This window comes from Zootoca vivipara, chromosome 12 (genome assembly GCF_965207765.1).
Source record: "Zootoca vivipara chromosome 12, rZooViv2.hap1.1, whole genome shotgun sequence".
Lineage (NCBI taxonomy): Eukaryota > Metazoa > Chordata > Lepidosauria > Squamata > Lacertidae > Zootoca > Zootoca vivipara.
The window spans coordinates 29,877,746-29,891,157 of NC_142595.1; the positions used below are offsets into that span (position 1 = coordinate 29,877,746).

At 40.2% G+C, this 13,412-nt stretch overlaps 1 protein-coding gene and 1 pseudogene across 1 annotated transcript; both read right to left on the reverse strand.

Moving 5' to 3' along the window:
- Positions 1 to 3,712: 3,712 nt before the first annotated feature.
- On the reverse strand, positions 3,713 to 4,637 carry LOC132592931 (olfactory receptor 14I1-like; annotated as a pseudogene).
- A 5,780-nt stretch (positions 4,638 to 10,417) lies between these two features.
- LOC118078461 (olfactory receptor 14A16-like) lies at positions 10,418 to 11,410 on the reverse strand. The gene has a single exon (XM_035102339.3). The coding sequence runs from the start codon at positions 11,408 to 11,410 to the stop codon at positions 10,418 to 10,420; it is 993 nt and encodes a 330-aa protein (XP_034958230.2).
- Positions 11,411 to 13,412: the final 2,002 nt, after the last annotated feature.

Below are 13,412 nucleotides of genomic sequence, written 5' to 3' on the forward strand. Positions count from 1 at the left end.
TTCCTCCTCATTCCCTCAGATGAGGTGCTGATTAAAAACAAGCAATTATACAAACTAGACAAATAACACACTGGAACATAAGATGGCACTCACACTCCACTATACAGTAAGGAAGAAACGAAACTTGTTTACTGCAAAGTTTGATTTTCCTCTGTGTACACTTTGCCCAATTGGGAAATAATGTATTGAACCTATCTTTACCATGTCTCCTTCCAGTCACCGTTTTAAAATCAAAAGCCAAACCAAACATATGATATGTGGTCTGTGTAAAAAGTTACAATTATTGGAAATAATAATAATTGGGGAATGGATGATTACATAAATAGAAACCCAGTGTTCTGACCCTATGGTGCACCTTGTTGTAGACGTAGAAACTGAATCAAAGAGTCCAAGTGCTGGGAGAAGTGAGAAGTGTAGGTTTGACCCAGCTCTACACTCTATGTTAGACTTTGTACAGCTCCTAATAGCTGTCGGCTGTTGGCCATTTATGACAATATAATCACACTGAAAGACTGAATGGATATATTGAGGCAGGGATCATATCCAATGGTCCCACCCTGACTGAATGTGTTTTCCAGTTCTGCAGCACTTCATCCATATTAGAAGCTCATGGAATAAATAGCCTGCCTAGGTTTGAAAAACCTGAGACTACTTAAATTTATGTTAACTTAGAGTCTTCCTGTAAGTTAACATATCATCAAAGTAGAATTCTGCGGAAAGAGTAGACTGTGTTGACTTCTCTGGCAGTTGAAGAACAGTTCTATAAATACTGAGTCTTGTTTTCAGCCTTTTTGCCCTTCAAGGCCCCCAAGCCCTTCCCTCGTAAATAACTTCCCCCTACACATAAGTTTTAGTTATTGGGAAAAAATTTAAGCCACAGCTTTATTAATTACAGCAAAATGAGTGGTATTGGCTTAGGCCCTGGCAACAGACTATAACTGACTCCTGCCTCCCTGGCTGGTACTCTGAAATGGTAAACACCAAACGAGGGAGCAACATTGATGAAGATCAACCGAAGCTTACCCCAGGGTTCCTGGGTTCCTGGAATGGCCCTAGACCCTCAAGTGGACTTTGGACAAGATCCAGGACCCCCAGATTCCATTACCGGAATACCCTATTTCTGGAGGGGCAGGTGACGGCAGCACCTCCCCTCCCACACACTTCAATAAGCCTTACAAAGTTGTGATGATTGCTAAGGGGGTAGGCGAAAACCAAGTGGCCAGTGCCAATTTGCCAAATGGAAAAAATTCCTAACTAGCCCCTGCTCCAAAGCAAGTGACCCAATCCAAAGCAAGGCCAAAGCATGACCTAAAATTAGGGAGGGAGGGTGTTCGCCAGTGAGAAGCAAGTGCCCCCAATCTCATCACGCTGCCGCTTTTATAGGCCCCAGGAATCATGCCGCTTGCCAAAACAGCCTGGCGTGATCCCAGGGCCTAACGGTTAAGCATAGCTGCCAAGTGCCCCGTTTTCCCTGGGAACCCCCCAGGGGTTTCCTTACCGTTTCCTGCAGGTGTCCCGAATAGCAAAATACCCCATATTCCCCCGGATTACGGAGCCCCTGCCAGCAGCCATGTTCTTCTGGTGCTGTGCCAGCACTACAAGTCGCTTCTACGCACTTCCGGACATGCATAGAAGCAATTTCCGGTGCCGCGGCACTGCTGATCCCGGATTTTTCAATCCGGAACTTAGCACCTATGCGGTTAAGGCTTCGGTCACACCTAGCCACAACCCACCCTGTGTGGGTGTCCCGGGGGCCCGAGCGCAACCAGGACCCTTGTTAAGGAGGATCCCATTTATTGCACAATTTCACATTGTGTAATCTTATATACAAGTAAATGTATGTGATGCACACACATTTTAAAAAGCTGGACATGATGGCTTCCATTTTTATTTTTTAAATATATTTTCCATAAGAAAGCTTCCCATAAAAATGAAAATAGTAGGTTTTTAAAAATGAATAATCTGTTCAACATTCTAAAACCCACAATTCCTGCCAGAATTCAAATAATGTGGAAGCCAATGTATACTGAAGCACTAAGGGCTCATCCACAGTTCTGTTTGTGCTGCAATTTCTAGGCACAGGTTCGAGTGTTGTTGTTTTTGTCCTGCCACTTTCCCTGGGAAAACCTGCTGTTTAAATGGGTTCTCCATTCATGGAGAGCACCAGTTGCGGAAGGGTTAACAGGACAACCCCAAGGTTAGCTGGGATGGTTAGGCAAGATGGCCACTGGGTGACTGGGCATATTTTCTGTTGCTGGGGGGAAAGTCATGTTGCAAGTTTGATTGCTAGCCATAGCCTTTATAAACTCTAGCATACTGCGTCTGGGTTTCACTTTTGCCAAGAGTAACGGATCTCCTGCCCGCCCACCCTCTTTAAGGGCTTTGTGCGTTTGACATTGCTGTGCCTGTCATGGGGTTGTCTGCTTTGGAGCAGGGGCCTGGTAGGAATTTTGTCCATTTGGCTGATTGGCTGTTGCCTTTTGGTTTTTGCCTACTGTGTAGCAAATTGTCACAACTTGTAAGGTTGGCGGTTAGGCATTGGTTAAAAATTTGGTTGGTGGAGGGGTATGGAAAGGCTGGGCCTATCCCTCAAAATTGTGGTGTATAGAGGTATTCCATTAAAGGAATCCTGGGGCTCGGAGGGCTGTTGTCAGTACCCCTGCAAGGGGATTTGCCCATACAAGAGGAAAGAGCCTTGGGGAACATTCGGGGAGAGGTATAGGGCCTGTCGCACAGCTCCAGCCTCTCTCAGGTGGTGTTTACCTACTGACTTCCCTAGATGGCTAGCGGAAGTCAGTGTTGATCCGTCCCAGGGTGGGGGACAGATGGATTAACCAATGCCTAAGCAACCACTCACTATTGGTTGTATTTTAAATAAAGTTGTGGCCAAAATAATGCCAAAAACCTTGGACTTAAATTTGGTGTGATGTGTGAATTTCTTGGGGGGTTGTACTGTGACCTCGACACGCAACCACTGAATCAGAACAAGCATCAATCAGGTTTCCCCCTTGATTGACATTTGTTCTGATTCATTGGTAAAAGAAGCAAACTGCAACTCCTAGTTTTCATAATAGAAAATAATACATTTTTAATTCTGTTTATGAAGTTACAGGTAGGTAGTCGTGTTGGTCTGATGTAGTTGAAACAAAAAAAAAAAATTCCTTCCAGTAGCACCTTAGAGACCAACTAAGTTTGTCATTGGTATGAGTTTTCGTGTGCATGGTTTCTGTTTCAGTGTATCTGAAGAAGTGTGCATGCACACAAAAGTTCATACCAATGACAAACTTAGTCTCTAAGGTGCTACTGGAAGGAATTTTTTTTTTTTTGTTCTGTTTATGAAGATAGTCTTGAAATTGCAATGGCCATATCTGGTGAAATCTTGGGGATCCCAGATAATATGTCCAGTGGTAAAGTCTTTAGTGCCATGCAGAACTTCTTGTCCAACCCATGACTAGAAAACCAAGACAAATTAATTCAATAATAAAAGACAAAACCACACACACTTTGCAAAATACACATCATGCCTACAGATCACTGGCCACTTCAAGATGACCTGTTTATTGAACATTCATCCTCAATTGTTTGCACAAAGTCTGCTGGGAGATTAGGCATGTATTTTGGGGGTGGGGGTGGGGTGGAAGGTTATAGAGTATTGCACCAAGAAAGTTGTATCCCATATTTTACAGAGTATTTGTAAGTGAAACTGCATAATTTATTTTATATTTATAACCCTCCAAAGTGCTGTCTTGATATCTTTATTCCTGATGCTATAAATAATGGGATTCATGAAAGGTGGAATGATTGAATATATCACTGCAAGCATCAGCCCCATGTCTGAGGAGGACCTACCGGTAGATGTTTGTCCCAAGTAAGCAATGCTTCCAGTGAAGAAAAATAAAAAAAGGACAATGAGATGGGGAAGGCAAGTGGAGATGGCTTTTTCCCTTCCTTGTACAGAGGGGATCCTCAACACTGCTTTTAAAATCTGCAGATAGGAAATAATTATGAATCCAAAACATCCCATGCTCAACACTGAACAAAATATGACAGCTCCTCCTTCAAAAATGTATGAGTTGGAGCATGAGAGCTGGAGAAGCTGTGGGATTTCACAGAAAAACTGGTTTATGACATTAGAGCAAAAAATGATTCCAAATGTGCAGCTAGCATGCAAAACAGCATATAAAAGACCAACGAGCCACACACTAACTACCATTTGAATGCAGGATATTTTGTTCATAAGTAGCTCATATTGCAGTGGGTTGCAAATGGCAATGTATCGATCATAGGCCATGACTGTCAGGAGGAAGAACTCGGAAGATGCAAAAAAAAACAAAGAAGAAGACCTGAGCCACACATTCAGAATACGTAATGTGCCTGGTGCCCAGTATGGTGTTAGCTATAGCTTTGGGAATGGTGACTGAGATGTAACCAAGGTCGACAGCAGATAAATTCACCAGGAAAAAGTACATTGGAGTATGAAGATATTGGTTGAGTGCCACAACATTGATCACCAGCAGATTTCCAACCACAGCTGTCAGGTAGATAATGAAAAATGTCACAAAGCATACAATCTGCAGTTCTCGAATTTCAGAGAATTCCAAGAGAAGAAAACCTGTCATAGTGCTTTGGTTGAACATTTCCTTATTGTTATTCAGTAATGCACCCCTGTCAGAGAAGGGAAGACATAAATGGGATGGTGGTGTCCTGAAATGTATCTCAATAGAGGTTCCATATGCATGTTTTAAAAATTGAACAATGGTTAAAGGTAAAGGGACCCCTGACCGTTAAGTCCACTTGTGAACGACTCTGTGGTTGTGGTGCTCATCTCACTTTACTGTTTGTCCACAGACAGTGGCCAGCATGACTAAGCCACTTCTGGCGAAACCAGAGCAGCACAAGGAAACACTGTTTACCTTCCCACCGGAGCGGTACCTATTTATCTACTTGCACTTGACATGCTTTCAAACTGCTAGGTTGGCAGGAGCAGGGAACCACTCCATCATGGGGATTCAAACTGCCGACCTTCTGATCGGCAAGCCCTAGGCTCTGTGATTTAGGCTATAGTGTCGCCCATGTCCTTGAACAATGATTAATTCTGCCTAAATGCAATATTTGAGCATGCTTATGAGGACAGTAAATGAGTCAAGTGGGTCATGTTGACTTTCTTAAGATACACATAATATCACCACCACCACCACCCCCCCCCAAAAAACCCACGGAATATATATTTAGGAACTGGTGACATGTAAACTCATTTATATTCACTGTTTGGCTTATCAAATAGCAGAACATTAATAAACAAATTATGTGGTTGGCATCCTTCAAGTATTTTGAAAAACAAAGATTAGCAAGGCAAGGGGTAATATCCGACAGAAGACATAATGCTGATTAGATTGTGTTTGTGCAAATACTGCTGCAGTTAGCAACCCAACAGCCAGAATGGACTGTTCTAGAAACAGGGCATGTACTTTTCAATTAATTGCATATAACAATAGAGCCTACACCAGGGGCAGCCAATGTGGTGCTCTCCATCAGATCCTTGGACTCCAGGTCTCGACATTGCTGACCATTGGCTATGCTGGCTGAGTCTGGTGAGACCTAGAGTCCAACAACATAAGGAGGCAACCATACTGGTGATTCCTACTCTATACGGTTATGATCACAGGTAATGTTACAAATGTTCTAAGCAGTATTGCCAACCTGGAGGGCAAGTCTTGCCGTCTTCTCTACAAACAAGGTCTTAGTACTTTTACACACCAAAAAATCCATAAGGCTGCAACCCTATACCCACTTACCTGGGAATTAGTCCTGTATTGAACAGTAACTAAATCCATGGTAAGCTTCTTATGTTTGACCTTATCCATACAAAGCATACTTTAACACAGAACTGAGACTCATCCCACAAAGAACAGCAGCAAACAAGGATATAGATAAAACATTTGAGGAAAAGATGGTGGTGTGGGACGATAAAAGCAGAATATTTAATACCAATTACCCAGTCATTAGATGTCATCCCTAACAGGATATTGACTATAAAGATTCAAGAAGGCATTTAGGCCAGTATAGTTATTATTCCTTTTAAGGAAGGGACTTCCATCCAAAGTCATAGACAGATGTCTGAGTAATTCCACTGGAAGAAATTTAAGTCCAACACCTGACAAAAAAAGAAAAGAAAATCATAGTGGATGAAAGAATGATTTTAAGAAAAAGAACAACACTGTCTATACAATTATTAAATAATCCCCTGTGTTTTTTTGGCTGTAACTGTTTCTTTATACATTTCTCTACTAGCTAGTTATGTTATTCCAAAACAGGCATTTCCCTGGCCTAATCCCCAAATATCAGTTTTTTTGTGCACACCTTTGTCTCACATTGTCAGATGATTTGTCAGTCATCACCACAGTAAATCTGTTCACCGCTCACTCTTTCTCACAGTGAAGGTCTATCGCTCACATATTGTCCGTTTTCCTGTCTCCTTCTAGTTGTCTGTGGCTGTATAATCTGCAAAATCCTAGTTATTTAGCTAGTCATTCTTCTAGTTTCTCTGAAATGGAAATCTGCAATTGTTTGCCAGAAGTTCATGTATCTGGCTCAAAGGTAAGATGACGTCCGAAGGACGCTTTTGTAGGAAGCTTTATGTGTAGCTTTTCTAAGTTGGCCTCTGGAGATAGGCTGACATGAGTCCAATCAAATACAACAGCAGTGTCTCTGAGGGAATTCTAAATATATTTAAATGGCTAGAGAATTAAAGTAATGTTAGTGATAGAATTATTGATTTCAGATAGATAGATAGAGATAGATAGATAGATAGATAGATGATAGATAGATATAGATAGATAGATAGATAGATAGATAGATAGATAGATAGATAGATAGATGATAGTGTAGGGATTAGTAGGCTACAGACCTGGCTCCCATTTTTAGTTTTATGGTTCACTCCTCAAACTAGAACTAGACGGAAGTTGTCCTGAGTGCAAGTAATAGTGCATTCCCCTCACTGAATAGCTAGCAAGAGTCCCCTATTTCCAGAGACTTTAAGCAGGGCTTCTAGATGACAGTGGTATTTCTACACATATTTGAGACCTGACAACAACTACTACTTCCTCCTTACTAGAAATTAAACATTGACAATAACCAGCTCAGATGAGAGAAATTAAAGGCAACTGCTACTAAGTAGACTAGGACAGGGAAGGAAATGGTGGGCAGGTGAGTTATGTTGTCATCAGTTTTTGAATGTAATTTTTCAAAACATTTTTTTAGCCTAGTAATTTTAGCAAGGTGAGAGCATTGGCAATCAATATTATGTGTTAGTTGTTTAAAAATAAGATATATTTTATTTTTAAGGATTAGGTTGCAATTTAGCCTCATAGTAAGCTGTGTAGCACAGCAAATAACACCTACTTGACTTGCAAATACAGGTATAATCTGGTTGTTGTTGTTTAGTCATTTAGTCGTGTCCGGCTCTTCGTGACCCCATGGACCAGAGCACGCCAGGCACTCCTGTCTTGCACTGCCTCCCGCAGCTTGGTCAAACTCATCTTAGTAGCTTTGAGAATACTGTTCAACCATCTCGTCCTCTGTCGTCCCCTTCTCCTTGTGCCCTCCATCTTTCCCAGCATCAGGGTCTTTTCCAGGGAGTCTTCTCTTCTCATGAGGTGGCCAAAGTATTGAAGCCTCAGCTTCAGGATCTGTCCTTCCAGTGAGCACTCGTGGCTGATTTCCTTCAGAATGGATAGGTTTGATCTTCTTGCAGTCCATGGGACTATCAAGAGTCTCCTCCAGCACCATAATTCATAATATTATATTAGATAAAATCTGGTAGACTATACCTATTTCAAGAGGTGTAAATTTTCATTAAAACTCAAGCAGGCTCAAACAGGAGTATTATAAAACAAAGAACTTTATGTAAACAAGTTTTGGTTAACTCTCTCACCCTCCTGCTCTTTGTCTAAACTTTCTGTGCTAAGTACTTTCTGGCAGCTGTTCCCATAACCTGTGTCTTCTCTCTTCTCTTTAGAGATTTTCCCTATCATAACCACAACCCAGACCATTGGGGCTTTGTAGGTCAAAACTAGCACTTTGAATTCAGTCTGGGAGTTTTTGCATTTGTTGTTGTTGTTGTTGTTGTTGTTGTTGTTGTTGTTGTTGTTGTTTTGTTAGCAAATAAAGCTGCTTCTGGATAGGTGAAGTAGTGATGAATGGGTTGCTGCTCTTCAAAAGGTAGGGCACCACATTCTGTAGTTGATGAAGTTTCTCAAAGCACCATATAAAAGTGTGCTACCATTCTCCCCTCTTTGGATTTGTCCCAGAAGACCATTAGGATAAGTCCTATCTCACCTCCCCCTTTCTATTTTATTCCAAAGAAGTAGGATTTGACAAGACTGCCCAATGCAACAGGCTGTTGTGGAGAATGGGTTTGTATCACCTCACATACTAGTGACATCTTCCCTCACCATTTTAATACTGATGCTGAGGAAGAGTTATTTGAAATGGGGTTGTACTCCCTTGGAGGAGTCCACCTGGATCCATCTTGGTCATTGGAAGACCAATGACTTCCATGGCTAGGGGTGCCATTACACCAACTTTAAGTGTTAAGTCAGCTATGGTAACTTCTGGACTGGAATAGCTTGACTATTGGTGTCCATGTAGAGATAGCCTTCATATTGGATTACTGTAATGTGCTCTATGTGAGGTTGCCCATGAGGCTGACTCAGAAGCTTCATAAAATTTCTGAACTTGATGGTTCACTTAAGCAGAAATAGACAGCTGCTAAAAGAATTGTGCTTGCTGAAAATTATCTACCAGGCTAAGGTCCTGGTACAGATATGGAGAGACAAAACCTATGCAGCTATGGGACACAATGTCCCATTCCTAATGGGTCACTGTGCTCATTAGAAGAGGGTATCCTGAAGGTACCAGCTCATTAGGATATCCATTTCCTATACAATATAGGCACCTATCTTTTGGAGGCACCTATCTTTTGGAAGTTCTTCCTTTTATATATTAGATGTCACTTCTATTGTCCTTTGGGGCCTGTTCATCCTTCAACAAGCCATTATTATTATTATTATTATTATTATTATTATTATTATTATTATTTCTGAAATTTGTATACCACTCTTCATCTAAAGCTCTCAGGGTGGTTCACAGTATAAAAAGATAGAAACACAAAATACATAATAAAAACAAGAAGGAAAACAAAACATACCAATACCCTCCCATAAATACATATAAAAGGATATTGGATGTTAATCAGCCAAAGACTTGGTTGAAGAGGAATGTGTTCCTGCATTGCATTTCAAATTGTTTTTATATATGTAATCATTTTGTCAATGGAGTGGCTAATTCTGCTGAGCCTGTCTGTTCGCAGGTAGGGAGCTTCTTGAATCAAACGCAACCAAGGAATATACAAAGCAAGGCAAGCCAAAATAGGCTCTGTTCTTTATTTCTGCTGCACATCAGGTACCCAAAGGTACCGTCCCAAACAAGGAAAGTACAAAGTCTTTTATACATTTCTATAATTAGCATTTAATTAACAAATTATGCCAAAGCCTGGTACATCCTAACACATGCATATATACTTATAGTATTTGTTATAACTCTTTAGCCATTGTCAACTTTACACAAACACAAGGTTCATAGAAGTATTTCCGTACAGGGCAAGTTGACAGGGCAAGTCAGCAACCATCAGCCAATACAGTAAACAGAGCTGGCAAACGTTGGTACATTTTAAACAAACAAACAAACAAACAAATCAACAGCAAAACTTCCCATCATTCTATTACAAACCTAGGGTCCCAAAAAAATTGCAGTGCAAAGGCATTTCCTTCACAAGTTTGTGATACACTTTATTCCTGCAATTTTATATACGATATGTGTTTTGTTGTATGGTAAAATAGATTTGAAATGCTTCGTAGGAAACAATTTTTCAAATAATAAATAAATAAATGCATAATACTTACATATAAATATGATGCTTTTTTGCTTTGAGATCAGTTTAATTTAAACTTCAATTTTGCAAACATAATTTGATGTCTATGTAAAGATTGATTGGCTCAGCTGAGCTAGTGTAATAGAATGAGCCTGCTTTCATGTAACAAAGCGAATTTTGATTCTGCATCAAGGAATCAGAGCAGGGACTGACTTGAAAGGTTATCTTGCTCAAGGTCTTGCTGTAGCAGGAAACCAGTCTATACATAAAAACGTCTAAGACTCTTGTTCATCACCTTCTGAAAAACATCTGTATGACTACTGAACAGTTGATACTATTGGGAACATTCGTAATGCTTAATAATAAAAAGTGCTCTTCAAATTTGAATATGTTAGTTCAGTTTTGCCTTGTAAAGCAGCCCTTAGCTGAATATATGTAACTTATGCAAACTTTCCTCATCAGACTTACAGTTTCCTATCATTAGAGTTATATACAGAATTTACATTTACATAATCGGCTGGGAAAGGTATTCATAGAGGAGTGTCTTAAACCCAACAGCTTTGACAGAGAATTTTTAATTTCCTTATTTCTCATGCTGTAGATTACTGGATTCATCAAGGGTGGAACCATGGAATACATCACTGTAAATGCCAAATTAAGGTGTGGTGGGCTATTAAATATGGGCTTAAGGTAAGCAAAATATCCAGTGAATACAAATAGGGAGCAAACCATGAGATGTGGAAGGCAAGTTGAGAAGGCCTTTTGCCTCCCTTCACTAGAGGGGATTTTCAACACTGAGCTGAATATGTACACATAAGTTACAACGATGAAAATGAAGCAGCCTAACGCAATGACTAAACTGAATGCAAGAACTCCAATTTCGAGTAGGTACAAATCAGAGCAAGTCAGTTTAAGTAACTCTGGGACTTCACAGAAAAACTGATTGACCAGATTGGAACAAAAAGGGGGTGCAAACGTGCACCCAGTATGTAACACTCCATAGAAAAAGCTGATGATCCATACACTAGTGATCATTTGGGTACAGACCTGCCTATTCATCAACATCTCATACTGTAACGGTTTGCAAATGGCAATGTACCGATCATATGCCATGACTGTAAGGAGGAAGAAATCTGATGCTATGAAGAAGAGAAAAAAGAGGACTTGAGCAACACATCCCGGATTAGAAATGTACCTTGTATTTAAGATGGTATTGGCCATGGATTTCGGCATAATGACTGAAACTGAGCCAAGGTCTTGTAAGGCCAAGTTCATCAGAAAGAAGTACATGGGGGTGTGCAGGTGATGGTCAAAGGCTACTGCAGAGATGATGAGAATATTTCCTGTAAGTGCTGCCAGATAAAAAGCAAGGAACACAACAAAGTATAAAATCTGTAGCTCCCGAAGCTCTGAGAATTCTAGAAGAAGAAATCCTGACAGAGAGGACTGATTAACTATGATTTGCTCCATCACAATCATGTTGCTGTGGAAGAAAGCAGAACAAAGTGGTTAAAGGGTTTTTTATTTTTATTTTTAAAGAATAGGATGTCAAGAAAGAGTCCTGCACTGTCTGCAAAAGAAGATGGTATGGTTTCAGACTTGATTTACAGTGTCCCTTCTAACCTATTGCAGTGATAATTTGTGACAACATAGATAAGAACAGAATTCTGTTACTGCTTGGTATGGTACAGCCTCCAAGACACACACAAAAAGGGCTCCAACAAGCTGTAAGAATTGCAGAAATGGTAATTGGTGCTAGCTTGCCTACAATAGAGACAATCTATGCTACCAGAGTTAAGAAGAGAACAGAGAGAATTGCAGCAGATCCTTCACATCCCGGTCATCATCTGCTAGATTTACTCCCACCTGGACGTCGCTACAGGTCTTCATATACAAAATTGGCCAGGCACAGGAACAGTTTTTCCCCCTGTGCCATTAAATTGTTAAATTTGTAGATGTGTAGCTGAAGGGGAGGTCGATTATGGGTGGGTTTCTTTGCTTATTTGTATTGTGAGTGGAACAATGTGTGTATGTTTACATTGCAATGTAGCCAAAACAAATTCCAAGTATTATAAAATGTACTTGGCCAATAATAAATTATTCTATTCTATTCTATTCTATTCTATTCTATTCTAATGTATCATATGATTTCCCTAAAATCAAGATTTTCTCTTATGCACTGCATGAGCAGTGAAGACCTGTGCTGTCTGCAAGTTTTTCATAAATAAGTAAGTAAATAAATAAATAAATGGTGCACCAACCCTGCAAGAAGTGGGTTCAAAAGACTGGAAGAACATTGGAGCAATTCACATTAGAGGAATCCCAACCATGCTAACAGTATTAACAAGCAACAAAAATTAGGCTTCGTTCAGAGTTCTTGATAGGCAAAACTTGGCATTTTGTGGTACAGCTGAAAAATTGTACACTGCTATCAAATGTTGTTGTTTTTTGAAGTTTTTGGAATATCTAGAATAAAAATACAAAATGAGAACATAAAATAGTATGGACAAAGGGAAGCTTGGACTTGTGAACAGCACAAAGAAAAAAAAGTATATTGTGACTGGCATGAATGAAAAGTATAGAAACACAAAAACAGACAAAACACACGTTGATGTACTTTGTGTTGTTCTAGCCATGAAAAGAGAAAGAGAGTTGCACAAAGAGAGAGTTACAAAGTGACTATATGTGGAAGAGAGAATATGGCAGAGAAATAGAGAGGAGGAGAGGGGACATAGAGTTGAAGGGATTTATTATTTTCATTGCAAGTGCAATTGAGAAAATGAGTATAAGCAGCTTACTATTATTCTTCATAGATTTCTCTCCACTTCAGATTCTGTTTCATTGCATTGAAATTAAATGACTGCATATCTATTGAGCCATACGTGCAATTTTATAAAAATCTTCCTATGCTTGGATCTACTATGATGACAATAAACATTTGTCAACATGGGGAGGAGATTTCTTAACAACTCTTCAGTCTTTCTGGAGATTTGCTCCCACAGGAATTGCTGAAAACACACTTATCATCTGCAATTCAGAATACTGCCAAAAACGGTGAGGGATCTAGCAAGCTGGTTCGACTAGCCAACTTTTCAACCAGAGGTTTTACCGCACTGGCCACCTGTAACCACAGAGGAGGCAAAGAAATTAATCGCACAGCTAAATAACAACAAGGCCCTAGGCATAGACTATATTCCCGCATAACTCTTGAAGACCAATATTGGTTGGTGGGCCCCCCTGCTGGCGACAATATTCTCCCAGATTGACTCAATGGGCATACTTCCCGAAGGGTGGGCCAAGGCGATAATCATCCCAATCTATAAAATGGCCCCACATCGGACCCAGCGAGTTACAGACCTATTAGCCTTTTACCTATACCTAGCAAATTATATGCAAAACACCTCTATATCAAATTAACTAGCTGGATGGACGCCGAGGCTATCTTGGTGGAGGAACAAGCTGGATTTAGGCAAGGCAGATC